The sequence below is a fragment of the Lepisma saccharinum genome, chromosome 14 (genome assembly GCF_977018435.1).
Source record: "Lepisma saccharinum chromosome 14, izLepSacc3.1, whole genome shotgun sequence".
Classification (NCBI taxonomy): domain Eukaryota; kingdom Metazoa; phylum Arthropoda; class Insecta; order Zygentoma; family Lepismatidae; genus Lepisma; species Lepisma saccharinum.
The window spans coordinates 57,528,919-57,545,215 of record NC_139242.1 but is presented as its reverse complement, the minus strand read 5'-3'; the positions used below and the strand labels follow the sequence as shown (position 1 = coordinate 57,545,215).

Here is a 16,297-nt window from a genome sequence, read left to right as displayed (position 1 = left end):
CCTAGTGGAGGCACATAGTGGTTCGGATCCCACTTTAAACTGTAGGTCCAGTCCCAATTAGCCTTACTGTGCATAAAGTGGACTTGAAACACCAACTCAGTCAATCCTGTGCAAGTCAGAACATTCCAAGAGATGGAGGCACCGAATGTGAAGCACATCAGGAAGCAAACGCTCTTCACTTAGCCATCTACACCACCATGGAATCTGACTTATCTAGAACAACAACTGTTTGAACAGACTGTCACAGAATGATGGAAGAGTTCCTAAAGACTCATTGTTAAATCATATCCCTCTATATATTGATGCAAGTGGTGGAGCCACAAGGTACTTGGAGAAGACATTTATAGAAAGCCATTAAGCAATAAACAGCTGTATTGCTCTGACATTTATCCACTACAATTTTAGGTCTGTAGTTTCATTATATTGCACTATTTTTTTCTAACACTATTTCTCAATTTTAGAACATAATTTTCATATTTTAGCAGATAATTATTATTTTCCAAATTTTTAGCAATTGAAAATCTGGAAATTTTGATTTCAAGTTTAATCAGATACAATGTCAATACTCTTTAGGAGTTTGGACATCCCATGTAGTATTGAAGATACCGACCTACAATTTCCAAATATCCTGTCAATTATGTAATTTTATTAATTTTGTTTGTTTGAGTTAGTTTTTAGGTTCATTTTATGCACTGAAAGGCTAATTGGGACTGGACCTATAGTTTAAGGTAGGATCCAAACCACTTCCAAACTATTGAACCCGGTTATAAATTTTGGGCAGAAGAAATTATTCTGTAGTACAGTGGCAACCTATTTTATTGCTTTTGAAATGGTGCAGTTGCAGTGTAATACAAATGTTAATTTCTTTCAATTGCAGTGGGTGAATCCACGCTCATTGGTTCCTTCCCGAGCTCCTCTCCTGGGTAGTGTACTTCAGACTCTTTGCTCATCGAAAATTGTAAAGGCAGAAAATGGAGGCAGAGGAACGCAGCTGAAGATTGTGCTCACTCTGGAAGGCAATCAGAAGGCTGTCTTCAAACCACAATGGTAAGGATGTGCTGGTGGTAGTGTTGTGAATTGCTAGCATGCTGCATTGAGGTTGGTCATGTGTTGATTTTGCATGAAGTGGAAGAAAATACATAATGCATGTTTTACATGGTAAAAGTTCCATCCCCATCCTAGATGCCAAAACTTGTGTTAATGAAAGGCGAGGGTCTTGGAAATTAATGACAAAAAAAGAAAAAAAAATGGAAATATAGAACTTTACCATGCATTACTTTCATTGCATTTACCCAGTGCACCATGGATAATGCATGTTGTTTCAGGAGAACATTTGCTGTGGCAAGTACTTGGTTGGTTGGTTGATGTGCTTTATTTATTGTGAAGATGAGGATGATTTGTGATAGGATGGGATTGATGAAAGGATAATCACAAACACAACACAAGTCTCACGGAAATGATGCTGACATTTGGGTGCCACCTCAGGTCATCTCTACACCCCTCTCAGCCAATGAGGCAACGATAATAACTCACAAGAAAGATACATGTGGAGAGTGTGAAAATGTAGACGCCATGATGCAATTTGGCCACTACAAATATAAATTTGTGTTAATAAAGCTTACTTTTTTTTCACTGAAAATTCTCACCACCTTTTCAACAATCTTTTATTGTTTGTTATAAGCAAGATTTTCGTCTAACCTCCTCAAGAAGCTACATGAGAGGATGGAAGCTGATTGGTTGATTTGGTTTATTTTACTTCACTTTTCTGCCAATTTTGGCTACTCACGAAGATGAAACTGAATGACAATATAATGAATTTGACGAAGGGAGACTCACAAAGAACATAAATGTCCTTGCTGGGATTCGAAACCAGGGCCCCTAGCATCGTAGTACACCATTCTAATCACCACCATGGAGGTTGGCAAGAGGATGAAAGCTTAAAAGTACATGCCAGAAGAAGTGATCGTTAACTGTGTGAATGGTCACTGTATATTGTTTTACACATTGCATGGGATCATGAATTTAAGTAACGGGATGTTTCATGTGAATTAATTACTTTCACATATTTTCTTTCCGACTTCAGGTATTCCCGTAATGAAATAATTCAAGGGCCTGTGTATGCCGGGAAGGACCGTCACAATGCAGAGGTGGCTGCGTTTCATCTGGGCCTCCTCCTGGGGTTGCAAAGGACCCCTCTGGTTGTCGGAAGAAAGATAAACTTACGCCGGGAAGTGATGCCAGTTGCTGAAGCTGATTTGCTGGACACATTTTATCAAGAAGGTAACTTACACCTTTTTTTAAAAAAAAAAATAACATTGTATAAACACTAGAGATAGGAACGTTTAATTTGAAAATGGCATATTATTGTTTTTGTTTAAGAGTTAACTATTTTTATAAATAGCCTGTAACTTGGTTGCAAGAGTTTCTGGTTTTGGTTGAGTTTTAAGTCCACTTGATGTATAGAAAGGCTAACAGTAACTGGATCTACAGTTTGGAGTATGGTCCAAACTGCTATGTGCTTGCACCTTGTTACAAACAGTATTTGTTTTTCTGTTTCTTTTTGTGTTTGTGTATGAGAGCCAATAAGATTTGAACTTTCAGCCCTCCCCCATGCGACGAGGGAGGAAGTATAAATATGACCTCTGGCAGAGGACAGACAGAGAGTGATGAACCGGAGCAGAAGGGGGAGTGATCTTCGGTGTCCGGTGGCCTCCCATGAGAAAGAGCATCCCGAGGCAGTTCTGCCGATGCTTAGCTTCCACTTGGCAGTTCTGCCGTGGGGCTCAAGTTAGAGGAATGTAAATAATGTAAATTAGAGAATTATTGGAAGAATCCGAGCCTTGTTTTGTTGAATTGTAAATAAATGTATAAAGCCCATTTCTGTGAGTTTTCAGCCATCACCCTGTCTGTGATTGTTTCTTTGGTTCCGAGTGCTCTGGTGAGGAACGGGATGGGAACCCAGGACTAACGAGCCTATTTAGTTGTTTATTTGGGTTTTTCCTGCCAGAAGCGGCCCGGTAAGGGTGGAGTGTTGCAGAACAACCTGGTATTGAACACAGGACCCTTTGATTACAACGCAATGACATAAGCACTACGCCATTCAATTTGAGAGACCCTGTCTTTCTTTCTTTTTTTTTTATTCTTGTAAGTATAATACATATATTCATATATACTGTTTTCTGAGTGAATTTCGAAATACATTTTATGTGACTATACCCATATGTATCTGGCCCCTATTTTACAATCAATTATTTTATGACATTTACTTAATTATAAAAGAATTTACCAAGATTTATTTTATTACTTTGCAGTACAAAGTGGTGGTTGTGTAAACATTGATATCAAAGTTTGTTCTCAATTTTTTTCATTTTTGACCATATTAAAAATAAACTTATATTTGCTTAAAAGTTGGGGAAAATACAAAGTAAGAAAATACTATGAAATTGTCAACTAATTTATAATATTTGAACACACATTTAGACATATTTATTTCTCTCTTAGTTTATGGTTATTACAAATACACAAACACAATTTCTGATGCAACATTTCAGAACACATGCTCCCTACATCAGACATTTATTTGTAGTTTGACTAATTCAACTGGACAGTGTGTTCTCCCAAAACATAACTAACTAACTAACTGTCTAGCCTTCTTGAACCCGAAGGTTCATGGCTGCAGCAACACAGGCCTTCCATCTGTCCCTATCCTGAGCAAGATCTATATACTCTTTTCCATCCGTACCAATTTCATTCAGGTTCATCTCAACATTATCCATCCATCTTCATCTTGGTCTATTTACTGGTCTGTTACCATCAGGTTTCCCAACAAGAATCCTGTAAACTCCTTTTTCCTCTCCCATTTGTGCCACATGGTCTGGCCACCTAAGTCTTCTTGATTTAATCACTCTAATAATATCTGGACATGAATACAAATTATGTACTTCCAAATTATGTAACCTTCTCCACTCACCTGTCTCCTCATCCCTTTTAAGCCCAAATATTTTCCTAAGGATCTTATTTTCTAATACTCTTACTTTATGTTCTTCTTTCAATGTAAGGGATCAAGTTTCGCATCCATTTAATATTACAGGCAAATTTACTGTTATGCATTTCCTGAATTAAGTCTGCTTTTTATTTCCTCTTTAATATCATTTTCAGTTGTTAGTATTACTCCTAAGTACTTGAATTTGGAAACTGGTTCAAACGATTTGTTATCAGTAATTAGATTTTGATTATTACCTAACACTTGGTTTTGGCCTGTAAGCATATACGTATTTAGTTTACTCTTTGCTAACTTCCAAACTTATCTCTTTAGCTGCTTTGAAAAATATTTTAACATTTTTCTCAATTGCATTTACATCATCCCCCAGTAAGTCTACATCATCTGCATATTCTAACAGCTGAGTCACACCATTTAATTTTAGTCCTTCGTTAGTTTCTTTTACCTTCCTAACAGCGTATTCTAAGGTAAAATTAGTTTCTTTTACCTTCCTAACAGCATATTCTAAAGCAAAATTAAAGAGCAATGGAGATAATGCATCTCCTTGTTTTAACCCATCATGTATTTTATTTGTCAGACATATTAATATCCACACGTATTTTACTTTCTGTTTCACTGGTGCATACTTTTAGCTAATTAACAAGCTTCTTAGATATTCCAAACTCTACTAATATATTATATAATTTATCTCTTTTGACTGAATCATAGGCTTTTTTGTAAAATCAATGAATAGCTGATGGACATTTTGATTATATATTCCCATTTTTTCTCGTGTTTTTGTCTGATGTGAAAAAATTGATTGGTTGTTGATCTGTAACGTTTAAATCCACATTGATAATCACATGTAATTTCATTAGCATATGGGGTTAGTCTTGCTAAAATAATGTTAGATAGTATTTTATATGTTGTTGAGAGTTGAGAAATTCCACGGTAATTATTGCATTTCATTTTATCAACTTTTTTAAGCACATGAACAATTATGGATTCTTTCCACTGTTGAGGGATTTCTTCTTTATTCCATATTAAACAAATTATTTTATGAATTTGACATATTAATGAATTCCCACCATATTTAATTAACTCAGCTGGTATTAAATCAGTGCCAGGTGCTTTGTTATTCTTTAACATTTTTAGTAGCATCTTTAACTTCAGTCAAGTTAGGTTCTGGAACTAAAGGTTCTGCTGTATGAACTTCATTTACTTCTGATCTATCTCCTACGTGAACATTTAAAAGGTCATTAAAGTAGTTCTTCCATCTATTTAAAATATCACTTGGGACAGCCAAAAAATTGCCATTTTTATCTTTTATCAAGTTTACTTTAGGTTGCCACCCCTTTCTAAATTCATTTACACCTTTATATAAATCTCTGATATTTTTATATTTGCTGTTTGTTTCAGTTTCGTTAATTTTACTTTTCAAGTAATCTCTTTTTTTACTTTTAAATTTGCAGTTAACTTCTCACTTTATTCTATTATAATTGCTTAAATTTGTATCATCAGAGTTATTTAACCACCTAAGTCTAGCCTGATTTCTTATTTCTATTAGATTATGACATTCATTATCAAACCATGGCTTACTTTTTCTCGGTTTATGGTATCCTATACTTTCTTTAGCTGCTGATTCAATTGCATTACGTATGTGCTCCCAATTCTTATTTACGTCTGTTTCATTTATATTTTCATCATCATTTAAATCCTGCAAAATATCGAATCTATTTGACAGTTTAATTTGGTAATCTTTCTTAATTCTATCATCAGCAAATTTTCCTGTATTAAATTTTAGAGTTTTTAGATTTTGTTGCTTATGCTTTATCACCGAGAGTCTTTCTCTTAATTTAGCAATTACTAAATAATGGTCACTAGCACAGTCAGCACCTCTATGTGAACGAACATCAGTTATATTAGTATGCCTTCTTTTATCAATGAGAATATGATCTATCTGATTATGAGTTTTACCATTTGGAGAAGACCAGGTCTATTTATGGATATCTTTATGTTTTAAAGTGGTACTTTTCACAACTAAATTCTTTGAGGTTGCAAAAGTAATTAATCTTATACCATTATTATTACTTAATTCATGAAGACTTTCTTTACCAATAGTAGGTTTAAATGCCTCCTCTTTGCCAATCTGTACATTACAGTCACCTAACAGAATTTTCATATCATACTGGGAAAATTTATCAAAGACCTGTTGTAACTTTGCATAAAAATCATCTTTAGTATTATCATCTTTATCTTCCATTGGTGCATGAATGTTTATTAAAATAATTTTGCACCACCTACCTTGCAAAACTGCATATGATATCCTATCATTAATAAATTCTACTGTTTTAAGGGCTGAGATATTTCTGTTATTTATGAAGAAGCCTGTTCCAAAATTATGATTTTCAGTACCACCATAGAAAAAAGTATAATTTTTAGTTTTACAATTACCTTCTCCTAACCACCTAACTTCCTGGACAGCTACTACATCTAATTTATACTTAACTATCTCATTAACTGTACACTGAAATACCCCAGGCTGGTAAAGAGTCAGAACATTCCAAGTGCCTAATTTAATATCCTTTTTCCTAATGTAGATATTATTCTTAGTCCAGGTATCTCCCAAAGTAGTCCCTGCACGGAGATCCGATTGGGAGACTGTTTTACCTCCGGAATATTTTACCTTGGGAACATCCATGGCCTCATATTGCTGATTCTTGACATGTCTTTTTACAGTGCAGAGTTGTCAGCTCTGCGCCTAACCCCCAATATGAATGGAGGACCGCAACTGTCATTGGTCAGCGGATCCCTTGGATCTAGCTGGAAGGATCACATTGTAGTCCACCAACCATACCCCTGCTTTTGCCAATTGTGGGACACTCATAAAGTCATAACAGGACAGCTCTGTAGATCCGAACAGAGCAAAATGTTGACCATTTCACTCTGTTGGTTGACTAACTGCAGTGAACAAGCAATGGGGTCGCCCATGAAGGGAGCGTGTGTTCTCCTGAAACATCACAACGAAAAATTGTGTTTTTATGCTTAGTAACAACCGTAGACTACAAGAGAAATAATTCTGCAATGCAAGCAATGCATACATAACAAGAAAAACCCTTATAATAATCAACATAAATTAATGTGATGTATGAAATTGTGTGTGAAACATATAATTTTTGGTAAACATTCATTTCCAGGGGGGAGGGGGTGGGAGTCCATGACTCCAGTGGAAAGCATGCATGTACTTGCATTTTGATATGAATAAGTGCCCATTGTCAGAAATTGAGCATGCACTTAAATGCCCACAAGTGTATGCGTATGTATGTGGCTGTAAAATGTTGATGTATCTCGGATAAAACAGAGCACATGCTGATTTTTATTAATACGACCCATTTGTAAGAACATGAAACTTCCTCTCCTTGGTTATTATATTTCTTTGAATTATATGTACTTAACAGGAAACAATACATGCTTCTATGGTGTCTGCTACTACTGCAGTCCACAAGATCCCGTGTGTGCCAACAGAGACATAATGGAAGGGGCCCTAATTCTGTGGCTTCCAACGCATCTGAGATTGAAAAAATATCGGAACCCATGGCAAAGGACATACAAACAGGGTGCATTATCAAGGTAAGATCATAATTAATCAGTTAGTTCACAAACGCTATTTAATAAATTATTTCCAGCTGGCTTTAAAAAAAAAATGGAAGTAAATGTTCATGAGTTGGGAACACAAAATGCTATGAAGATATATTGACATTCATTGAAAATTTCATTGCAGTGGCAAAGTTCCTGTGCATATAGCACCATGCCATGAAGGCACATTCAGGGGATGTGGAGTAGGACTCCACATATTCTCGATCTCGGCTATTTTGGAGATGATGTGATCAGCACCATGCTGTGGACACCTTTATCCCCTATATTTGACCCCAGATACCCATTGATTTTGGGATGGGTGACCCCCAGAGCCACTTTATGTGGGGGACAAGGCCAGAAAAATTCCAACCTCGGACCACCCACCCTGAGAATCCAACTTGGGTCTTCCATGTGGCAGTCAGACGATACCAGTATATTCATACACAGTGGAGTCTTGATAATTTGAGTCTCAATAATCCAAAGCAAAACAAATCTGGATTTTCTTCTGATAAGAGCACAGATGAGTGGGTTCACGAATGGAAATGATGAAACATCCTGAAACAGAAGACATTTAACCATTTCTTTAAAGTGTAAGTTCAATATTGTGTAACAATTTCTTTCCTAACATCATTGTTACTACTGTACTGAGCAATGATTCTCAGTAATCATATTCCCTATCATCCGAGTTTTTTGTGTTTTGATGAAGTCTTGCGCTCAGCCACTACAAATTATTCAGGACTATTGTTTATGAGTAAACCGCGACATCGTTTGTTCACCATACTGTGATTGCAATCGTCTGAAAATCTCAGCTGGTTTCACTTTCACCTTCATGAGAAATTTGATTACACACCGCTGCTCCACAGCCACAGACACACTGATTGCCGCCATGTTCACTGCAACTGCTGCGCATGCGCGAAATACGTCATGCCGGGCGCTAGTTACTCGCGAAGGAATACATTACGTCACCCGCACGTTTCATCATGATCCGGCTATTCATCGATTTTTTACGTACGAAAATCCCGGTCAACCTGGAACGACCCTTGTATAATTGATTTTTTCATTTAAATCGCCTATTACTATAATAACATCTTTCTTCTTAACCTTATTTATAGTGTCTTGTAATACTTTGTAGAACCCTTGTTTTTCTTCTATTTCTGCTTGGTTTGTAAGTGCATAGCATTGTATGATGCTCACATTTCTAACTTTTGCCTGTAATCTGACCATAATTATTCATTCAGATACAGGCTTCCAGTCCAGTATACTTCAAGCAGTCTTCTTGTTTATGAGTATGCCTACTCCATTACGATGTTCATCATCTTCATTTGGTCTGCCTGAATAGAGGAATGTCATACCACCTAGATGTTTTCATCTCTCCAAATTCATTCCAATGCACTTCGCTCATTCCCAGGATGTCCAACTTATATTTCTTCATTTCTGCTTCTACTCGTTGCAATTTTCATGCCTCATATAATGTTCTAACATTCCAAAACCCCACTAGAGTTTTCTTTTTAAGTCCAAAGGTCGTCAACAGTTTGTCCGTCTGGCTATTTCCTCGTTTGGTTTCTTTAATAGTCTATTTTTAAGGGTAGTGGGTTATTGGCCCTCTGACCCCGAGTGCCATGATGGGGCTGCCATCTTTAGGCCTTGGCACTGGCCTAGTGGCGAAGCATCCTATGAGGCCAGGAGGCCGGGCCTACCCACGCCATTACTCTTTTAAAGTTGTATTTACTTATTTCGTCAAAACACATGTAATGCAATGGAAAAGTTTGGAATTTTCATTTATGATAATTACAAAAAAATTCTAACCCTGTTCAGTATACGAACTTTGCACGGAGTGAGGCACATTTGCTGGGGCCTCTTCTCTTCACATTCTGTCGTACGGTCGCATATGCGGGAAGCCTAATCTTACGAGTACTGTACGTATGCTTATAACGTGCTCCTGAGGCCGGCCTCGCGGTGTTACCCACTAGGACGAACAGAATGTCAGCAACGCTGCATTTCCGCCAGGGTTGGAAATTTGTGGTGTACCAGCATTGTATATAAACATTAGCCTGTGTTCGTGCAGAGAGATTTCTATTTCATTGTACATTCTCCATATTCTGTACGAAACTTAGGTTTTCCTTCCTTTCATCGACGAGAGTAATTGAAATTGAAAATTACGGAGTACTGTAGTTCCGACTTCGTTTTCTGGTCAGAGTGCTGATGGTCTTGTCGATTCACCCAACACCGTAGCGTAAACGGAAAGTCTAAAGAACTTATATTTGTAAAGTAAGTCTTCATACCAAATTATGTAAATTAAAATGCTAGCTACGCCTTATATTTACAAAGTAGTTTTCCTTTCACTGGAAATATAATAATTTATTTTTATCGTGAACGGGGATTCCCCTCGCTTGTTCCCTCTCTGTGAAAACTTGCCTCCTGCTCAGGACGCTACAAGGTAGCGTGGCTCGGAGCACGAGGTTCGTGCCGGTAGAGCTTTGTTTGTGATTCGTGTCGTGTGCAGTGATGAGATTAATGCAAGAAAGTGCTGGACTAAAATGCAAAAACAACAAGAACAATTGAGTTCTTAATTGAGTGAAGATGTAATCATCGGTAAGGTAGGATCCAATTTTGGTATTTCATATTTCCTTCTTCTAAAATGTTTTCAACTCTATTTTCCTTTGCGAGTAGCAGTGGCAAGTGACAGCAAAATTTTAAAAAAAAATTCAAAGTTGTTGAAACGTTATTTAATGCGTTAACACTGTCGTCGAATAGATATTACAAGCAGACATTTTTTTATGCAGCCGACACAAGCGAAGAGGTAGGCAGTTTCGTTTACCCTGAAGGGATAACAAGAGAAGAGGGCGGTCAATGAGAGTACAATGTAAGGAAAGACTTTTTTGGGTTTAGGACAAAGAGTGTTATTGCGGAGGCCATGTCTGTTTCAGGTCTGGCGGAACAGGCCAGTGTTGTCACTTTGGATTGGCAGAAAAGAGCTGAATTGCGCCTAAAAATTGGGATTCTATTCTCCCAAGCATCTACATTTATTATTACCTGTTTATATGTTACATAGTAGCCTGTCGTGTTGCCGGGTCCCAAACAAGGATCCTATGTTCTATTATCACGTAAAGGTGTCTACTAACACAAGGGGTAGAACAAACTAGGATGCGAAGTATACACACTGAATGAGAGAGGTCACCTTTACTTATGTTTTTTTTCTTGAAAGCCCCATAGTGTTCATCCTAACACGTTACGAAGCCAGGTGATCTAATTGTGGCCATGTCAATGTTTCCTGATCATCTTTAATTCATTCTCCATACATTCTCATCATCACGATTAGCATAGATCAGAACAAATGAGACGAAAATATTCAAAATTTAAATTATCTTTACTTGCACATGCAGGTGTCAGAAATTCATTTATCTAGAAAGCCAAGACTGGCATTAACTACAACCATTCCTTTAGGTAGACAACAGATAACAATGGTGTTTTCCTCGGCGCGAGGAAGTCTTGCTAAAAAAAACAACTAAGTTGGCAGCAGTAGAACGTACCAAACTGACATTCGCTGAAAGTGCGGAATTCTGTCGTCTGCTCACGGCACAAACGTCAGACTGACCCGAAAATTATGGGGGCGGGGGGTTCTAGCCCTTTTGACCTCAATTGCAAAATAAATAAATAAATTTAGAAAAAAAGCGATGAAGAATTGACAACAGGGCTCGAGCACTATTCGTTGGATTTTCGCGATGTCCCATGATTGGTAGTTCTTTCTGGAGGTGTGTGCATAAATCAGGGGTTGAAAAAATACAAACAAATAAAAAAACGAAATGAACAAAAATCTAGATGGATGACATATAGTGGGTGGGAGGAGAACATCTAAGACATAATTATCGTATTGATGGCCGGTAACAACACTTTTGAAAACGTCACGCCACTGGCAAGTAAAGAAGCGGCCTAGAGGGACATTGAACCACTCTCCATGACATAGCCCCCCTCCTTTTTTTTCTTTTTTACATATTTAAGCAACTAATGGAAATTATCGCACTTTTGTGCCTACCCTGTTAGGAACTCTACGCTTCGCCACTGCACTTGCCACTCCACAATGTGACACAAATGCAGATGTTCGCATTTGTCTGTTTGGGACAATATTAGGAATATTAGGATAGGATATACTAGGTAAGATGGGACGTTGCAGAATGCCTTAGTTTGGCTTCTCTTCTGAGACCTGTCCAGCATGGGTGACCCTGCTGGTAATAAAATTAACCACTGGCATAGCTCTCAGCCTCAACAAAGCACGCAAACCCCTCCGCCTGCATGGTCAGTGCTACTTTAAGGCTGCGTTTCTTGGAGGGGTTTTTACAATATGCAACTATTTTTTTGAGTACTGTATTTGTTCATTTTTTGTGTATTACCAGAGTTTTAACAGTTTCAATACACTGGATATACATGGGTAATAAAAAGTGGAAATCTTGGTTTGACATTATTGTAAATGTTTCACTAATTGCTTCATGCAAATACTGCTGCTCAATGTATGATGTGTATACAGAGAAAGACAAACGGAATGTATTGTATGATTATTTTTGCAGGTGGGAGAGTGAGCTGAGATACTGTGATAGAGTGAAGAATACCAAAATGTATCATCCATCTCGCAGTCTGAGGCTGCTAGATTTGATAGATGCGGCTATATTCGATTTCCTCATGGACAACGGTGATAGGCATCATTACGAGGTGTTCGACAACATAAGTAATTCTATGATCCTTCTCTTGGATAATGGCAAAAGGTAATATTTCAATTATTTATGTTTGTTGTACAACCTCGATTTGCAGTGATGTGAGAACTGAATTTCCATCATACAACTTTGAAAATGTCCACCTTTCACTTTCTAAAACTTGTTCAGTGACTGTATTGAAGTATTTAATGATTAATTCATTCTCTTGGTATATAGCAAGGAATTTAAGAAGTATGACTGTCAGACTTAATATTTACAATGAAATACGCCATTATAAAATGTGATGTGAAAATTTATAAGATTGCATCATAATTTTGAAAGACAGGTAATGATCTTTAGCTCCAGAATATATGGTTCCACATTTTGATATAATCACACACAAGGTGCCTGCAAAGTCCCATACCATAGGCCAAATCATGCCACTTGTTCAATGTGTCCTCTGTTGAGTTCCACACACATCCACAGGTGGAATCACAGGTTGTTGAGCACACGGAGAATGTAATCTGAGGCTATGGTATAGCATTCATCCTTGATCCAATTGAACAGGTAGCGAATATTCATGCTGCACAGCCAGGAATCTGGCAAGCATGGAGCCCATTCAACTCACTGGCAACATCTCTGTGTGAGTAACCTTCACCCCCCACTCAACAGTATGATGTCCACATGTCCTTCCTATAACCACATCATTCACTGCAAGAAAAGAGCAAAACAGATAATTTTATGTATAGTTTGAGACATTTTGGACACCCTGTATTATAGTATGTAGACTTGCTACAAAAATAGGAAGTGAAGTAATGCAGACGTTGTAAATCAAATCGTTCACTAAAATAACAATGTTCCACACAGGTAGAGGACAAGTCAAACTCAAGATCAAGCCTGTGTTATTCAGTTGCAAGATGACAGCATTGGAAAGCATGCTGTTTGTTAATTACCAATTTGAAGAGGAGTTTCAGAACTTCAGTAATGAAAATGTTTAATAATAAAACCCAAGAGTCATTTGTATGTGTGGATTTGCAATGTAAAGAAAGCTAAATTTACTAATGTGATCGTCCACCATTCATTTTCTGGCATTGTTTTGAGTGTTTTTCACTGAAGACCCAGGGATGACCGAGAAAACAAATCTGGATTCCCATGCCTGCAAATTGCTGCATTTATTTTAATGAGGCAATGTGTGTGTCAGTACCTACATCACTGTAAAATTGGGTTGTCAGAGTGAGTGAGTGTAGGTGTCCATATACATGGTTCTGAATTGAAAGTAAAATTCTTAAACTGCAACATAATCTTCCTACCAGTTTTAGCTACAAAATTTCAGGGGCGTGCCATGAATTTTCGTGATAGGCAAGCAATGGATCAGTTTTTCATTTCAGCTATTTTGTCATATTTTTCCTGCCTTTAGCATTTTTTTTAGGAATATTCTGCCAAAAGAGGGGTTATGAACCTCACCAATCCCCCTTTTGTATGTCACTGCACGAGTGTGATTTTGGTAATGTTCATGCCTTTGCACTTCGTTATGGAAATTACTGAAGTCATTCTGGCCTGTAAAGTTCGATGTTCCAACAAAATGATTTATAAATATCATTGCAGCTACATAACCACACAATACATAACTTCGTTGCCTTGTAATGAACGAGCCTCGGATTCGGGTCGAGTGGTTCGGATCCCACTTTAAACTGTAGGTCGAGTCCCAATTAGCCTTTCTGCGCATAAAGTGGACTTAAACAAATTCAAACATAATATTGTTTTTTACTGAGACACTTTTAACTTCTTAATGAAAACTTACCCATTTTTTGTTACTGGTTTTGGTTATGCATAGTTCTGGACACAGTCTCTCATATTATTCACCACCTTCAACTTTTCGGCACAAGTTCTTGTACTGAATGGTTTTCAAAGAAGATCCCTTATTTTCAATGTAGACCATACTTCAACACAAGACAGCAAAAATACCACACAACAGAAAAACAGGACGATGGCCACAGTAAAGAAAACACGTATCCGCAGCTCCCATGCTTCCAAATAAACCCTCATTCACACCCTATTTGCTGTTTTACGTACCTCTATATTTTGGAGTTACAAATGACATGACGGGTATGTCCAAGTATTGGCTGGTGATTTTATTTCTTTTAAATACCATACGACCGGTACTCGTTGACTAACTTCATAAGCTAATTTGTCCATTACTGTTAAGTTTCACACGTGAATAATCGTACCGAATTAGGTAGTGCTACGGATGCATAGAAAATTCTGGAAGTTAGCAACACTTGTGGCCAGCATGGACGACGTGTTTCCAACACCCTTGCCAAAGACAAAGCAGGCAGTTGATTGCTTGCGGTCGACCTTTTTTTTTTCTTTTGTGAAGGAGGAAGGATGGTGACCATGCAAGAACTGCATAAGTCACTCGTGTATAATGGCATTGAAAAACATGAACTTAAGATATCAAGATTGTTTTTTTAAAAAATAACACAAGCTCTTGCTCCGCCTTCCTTTACCATACACTTCTGCAAATTTCCTATCTGGAGGGAAGACATCCCCGTGCATACTCCTTCACTTTGAGCAGTGCCAGCAATAATATAGGTTACTAGGAATTTTGTGTTAATTAATTTGAGTTAGGAAACCTAGTAAATCAACATGATGTATGCAATTAACAAAAAATGTTGTTTTGAAAAATAGGAATGGACTTGTCAGATCACCTACATTTTATGCTAAAATTTTGTTTTTAATTATGTTTGATCCCCATAATTTTCTAGTTGCATAATGAACACTTGAGCATGTATTAATTTGGCATAATTAATTAATTGTGCATAATTTCAGTTCTGATACGTTAAATTACTTTCCATAACTCTCTTCCACTGTAATAATAATCTTTACTGGCAACTTTCAAAATTTTGAGACACATGTTATTTAAGCAATGTTGGCAAGTAAAACATTAACAGTAATGGGCTTGTGTGTGAGAGGGTGAAGGAAAAAATTCTGGAAATTCTGTTTGTAGTTGACTCAAAAATAGATTGCTACTCACTTCTTTATTTAAAATAATAGCAATTTCATACCATTTGGGGAAAATGCAGTATTGGTCTATTAATTTTAACGTTTCTCTGTCACCATTCTCTGACAGGCAAGATTGATTTCTTTTTCCAAAGTAACATAGATTTGTTATTATTTTATAAGAAGTGTATTGTAACTGTGTTTATGCCATGAATATATAGCATTACTGTGTAATCTGAAAGAATTTATTTAATTATTTTGTATATTTCTTCCTTTTATTCATGGAAGGAAATTGTAATATAAATATGGCTACTGGATTATAAGTGATAGTTATTATTCTTAAATATTAGGCTTTTTAGAACAATTTTAATATTTTGATGCATCAACAAACTAAAATGCATGCATGTGATATTGAAAGTAAGTACTATCCTACTGCATAATGAGCTTTATAAACCTTATTGTTCATAAAATGACTGCTGTGGTAACATAGACAGTTATTAAATATTTAGAAAATAGCCAATGAAATATTTGTTACAGTGTAATTTATATTCTGTCTTATAGTTTTGGGAATCCTCACAAAGACCACTTGGACATTTTAGCTCCACTGTACCAGTGCTGCATGTAAGTATTTGATTTTTATGCGTAGTTCGTAAGATTTTGTAATCTATAAGAAAACAATAATGTTGTAATTAAGTACCTATCTTCAGTTATATAGATTAGTTAATAACACCCCAAACAAATTACATGACAAATATGCAATTCATTTTTTCTTGGTGCTTTATTTTCTACATTTTCATGTACATGAAGTGTTACATCCCCATGTAACCCACATTGCACATAACACACAGAGTGGTTCAAAAATATTACCAAATTTAACTGTTTGGTGCTCTGCATTGAAGAAAGAGAATTATTATTTTTGTTGTAAAATGGTTCATAATATCATTAATGCATATAGCTGAATGGGTGTGATGCAGGGGTTTGTTTATCCAGAATTTTC

The 16,297-nt window shown here is 36.7% G+C and overlaps 1 protein-coding gene across 2 annotated transcripts in view; it reads left to right on the top strand.

Annotated features, from left to right (window-relative positions):
* LOC145998917 (glycosaminoglycan xylosylkinase) overlaps nt 1–16,297 on the top strand; it is a 36,409-nt gene that overhangs the window by 11,922 nt on the left and 8,190 nt on the right. For both annotated transcript variants that reach the window (XM_083135682.1, XM_083135683.1), the window contains exons 4-8: nt 878–1,047; nt 2,084–2,280; nt 7,438–7,609; nt 12,178–12,372; nt 15,862–15,921. In XM_083135682.1, the coding sequence (XP_082991808.1) occupies nt 878–1,047; nt 2,084–2,280; nt 7,438–7,609; nt 12,178–12,372; nt 15,862–15,921 (794 nt within the window). The remainder of the gene's footprint in view (nt 1–877; nt 1,048–2,083; nt 2,281–7,437; nt 7,610–12,177; nt 12,373–15,861; nt 15,922–16,297) is intronic.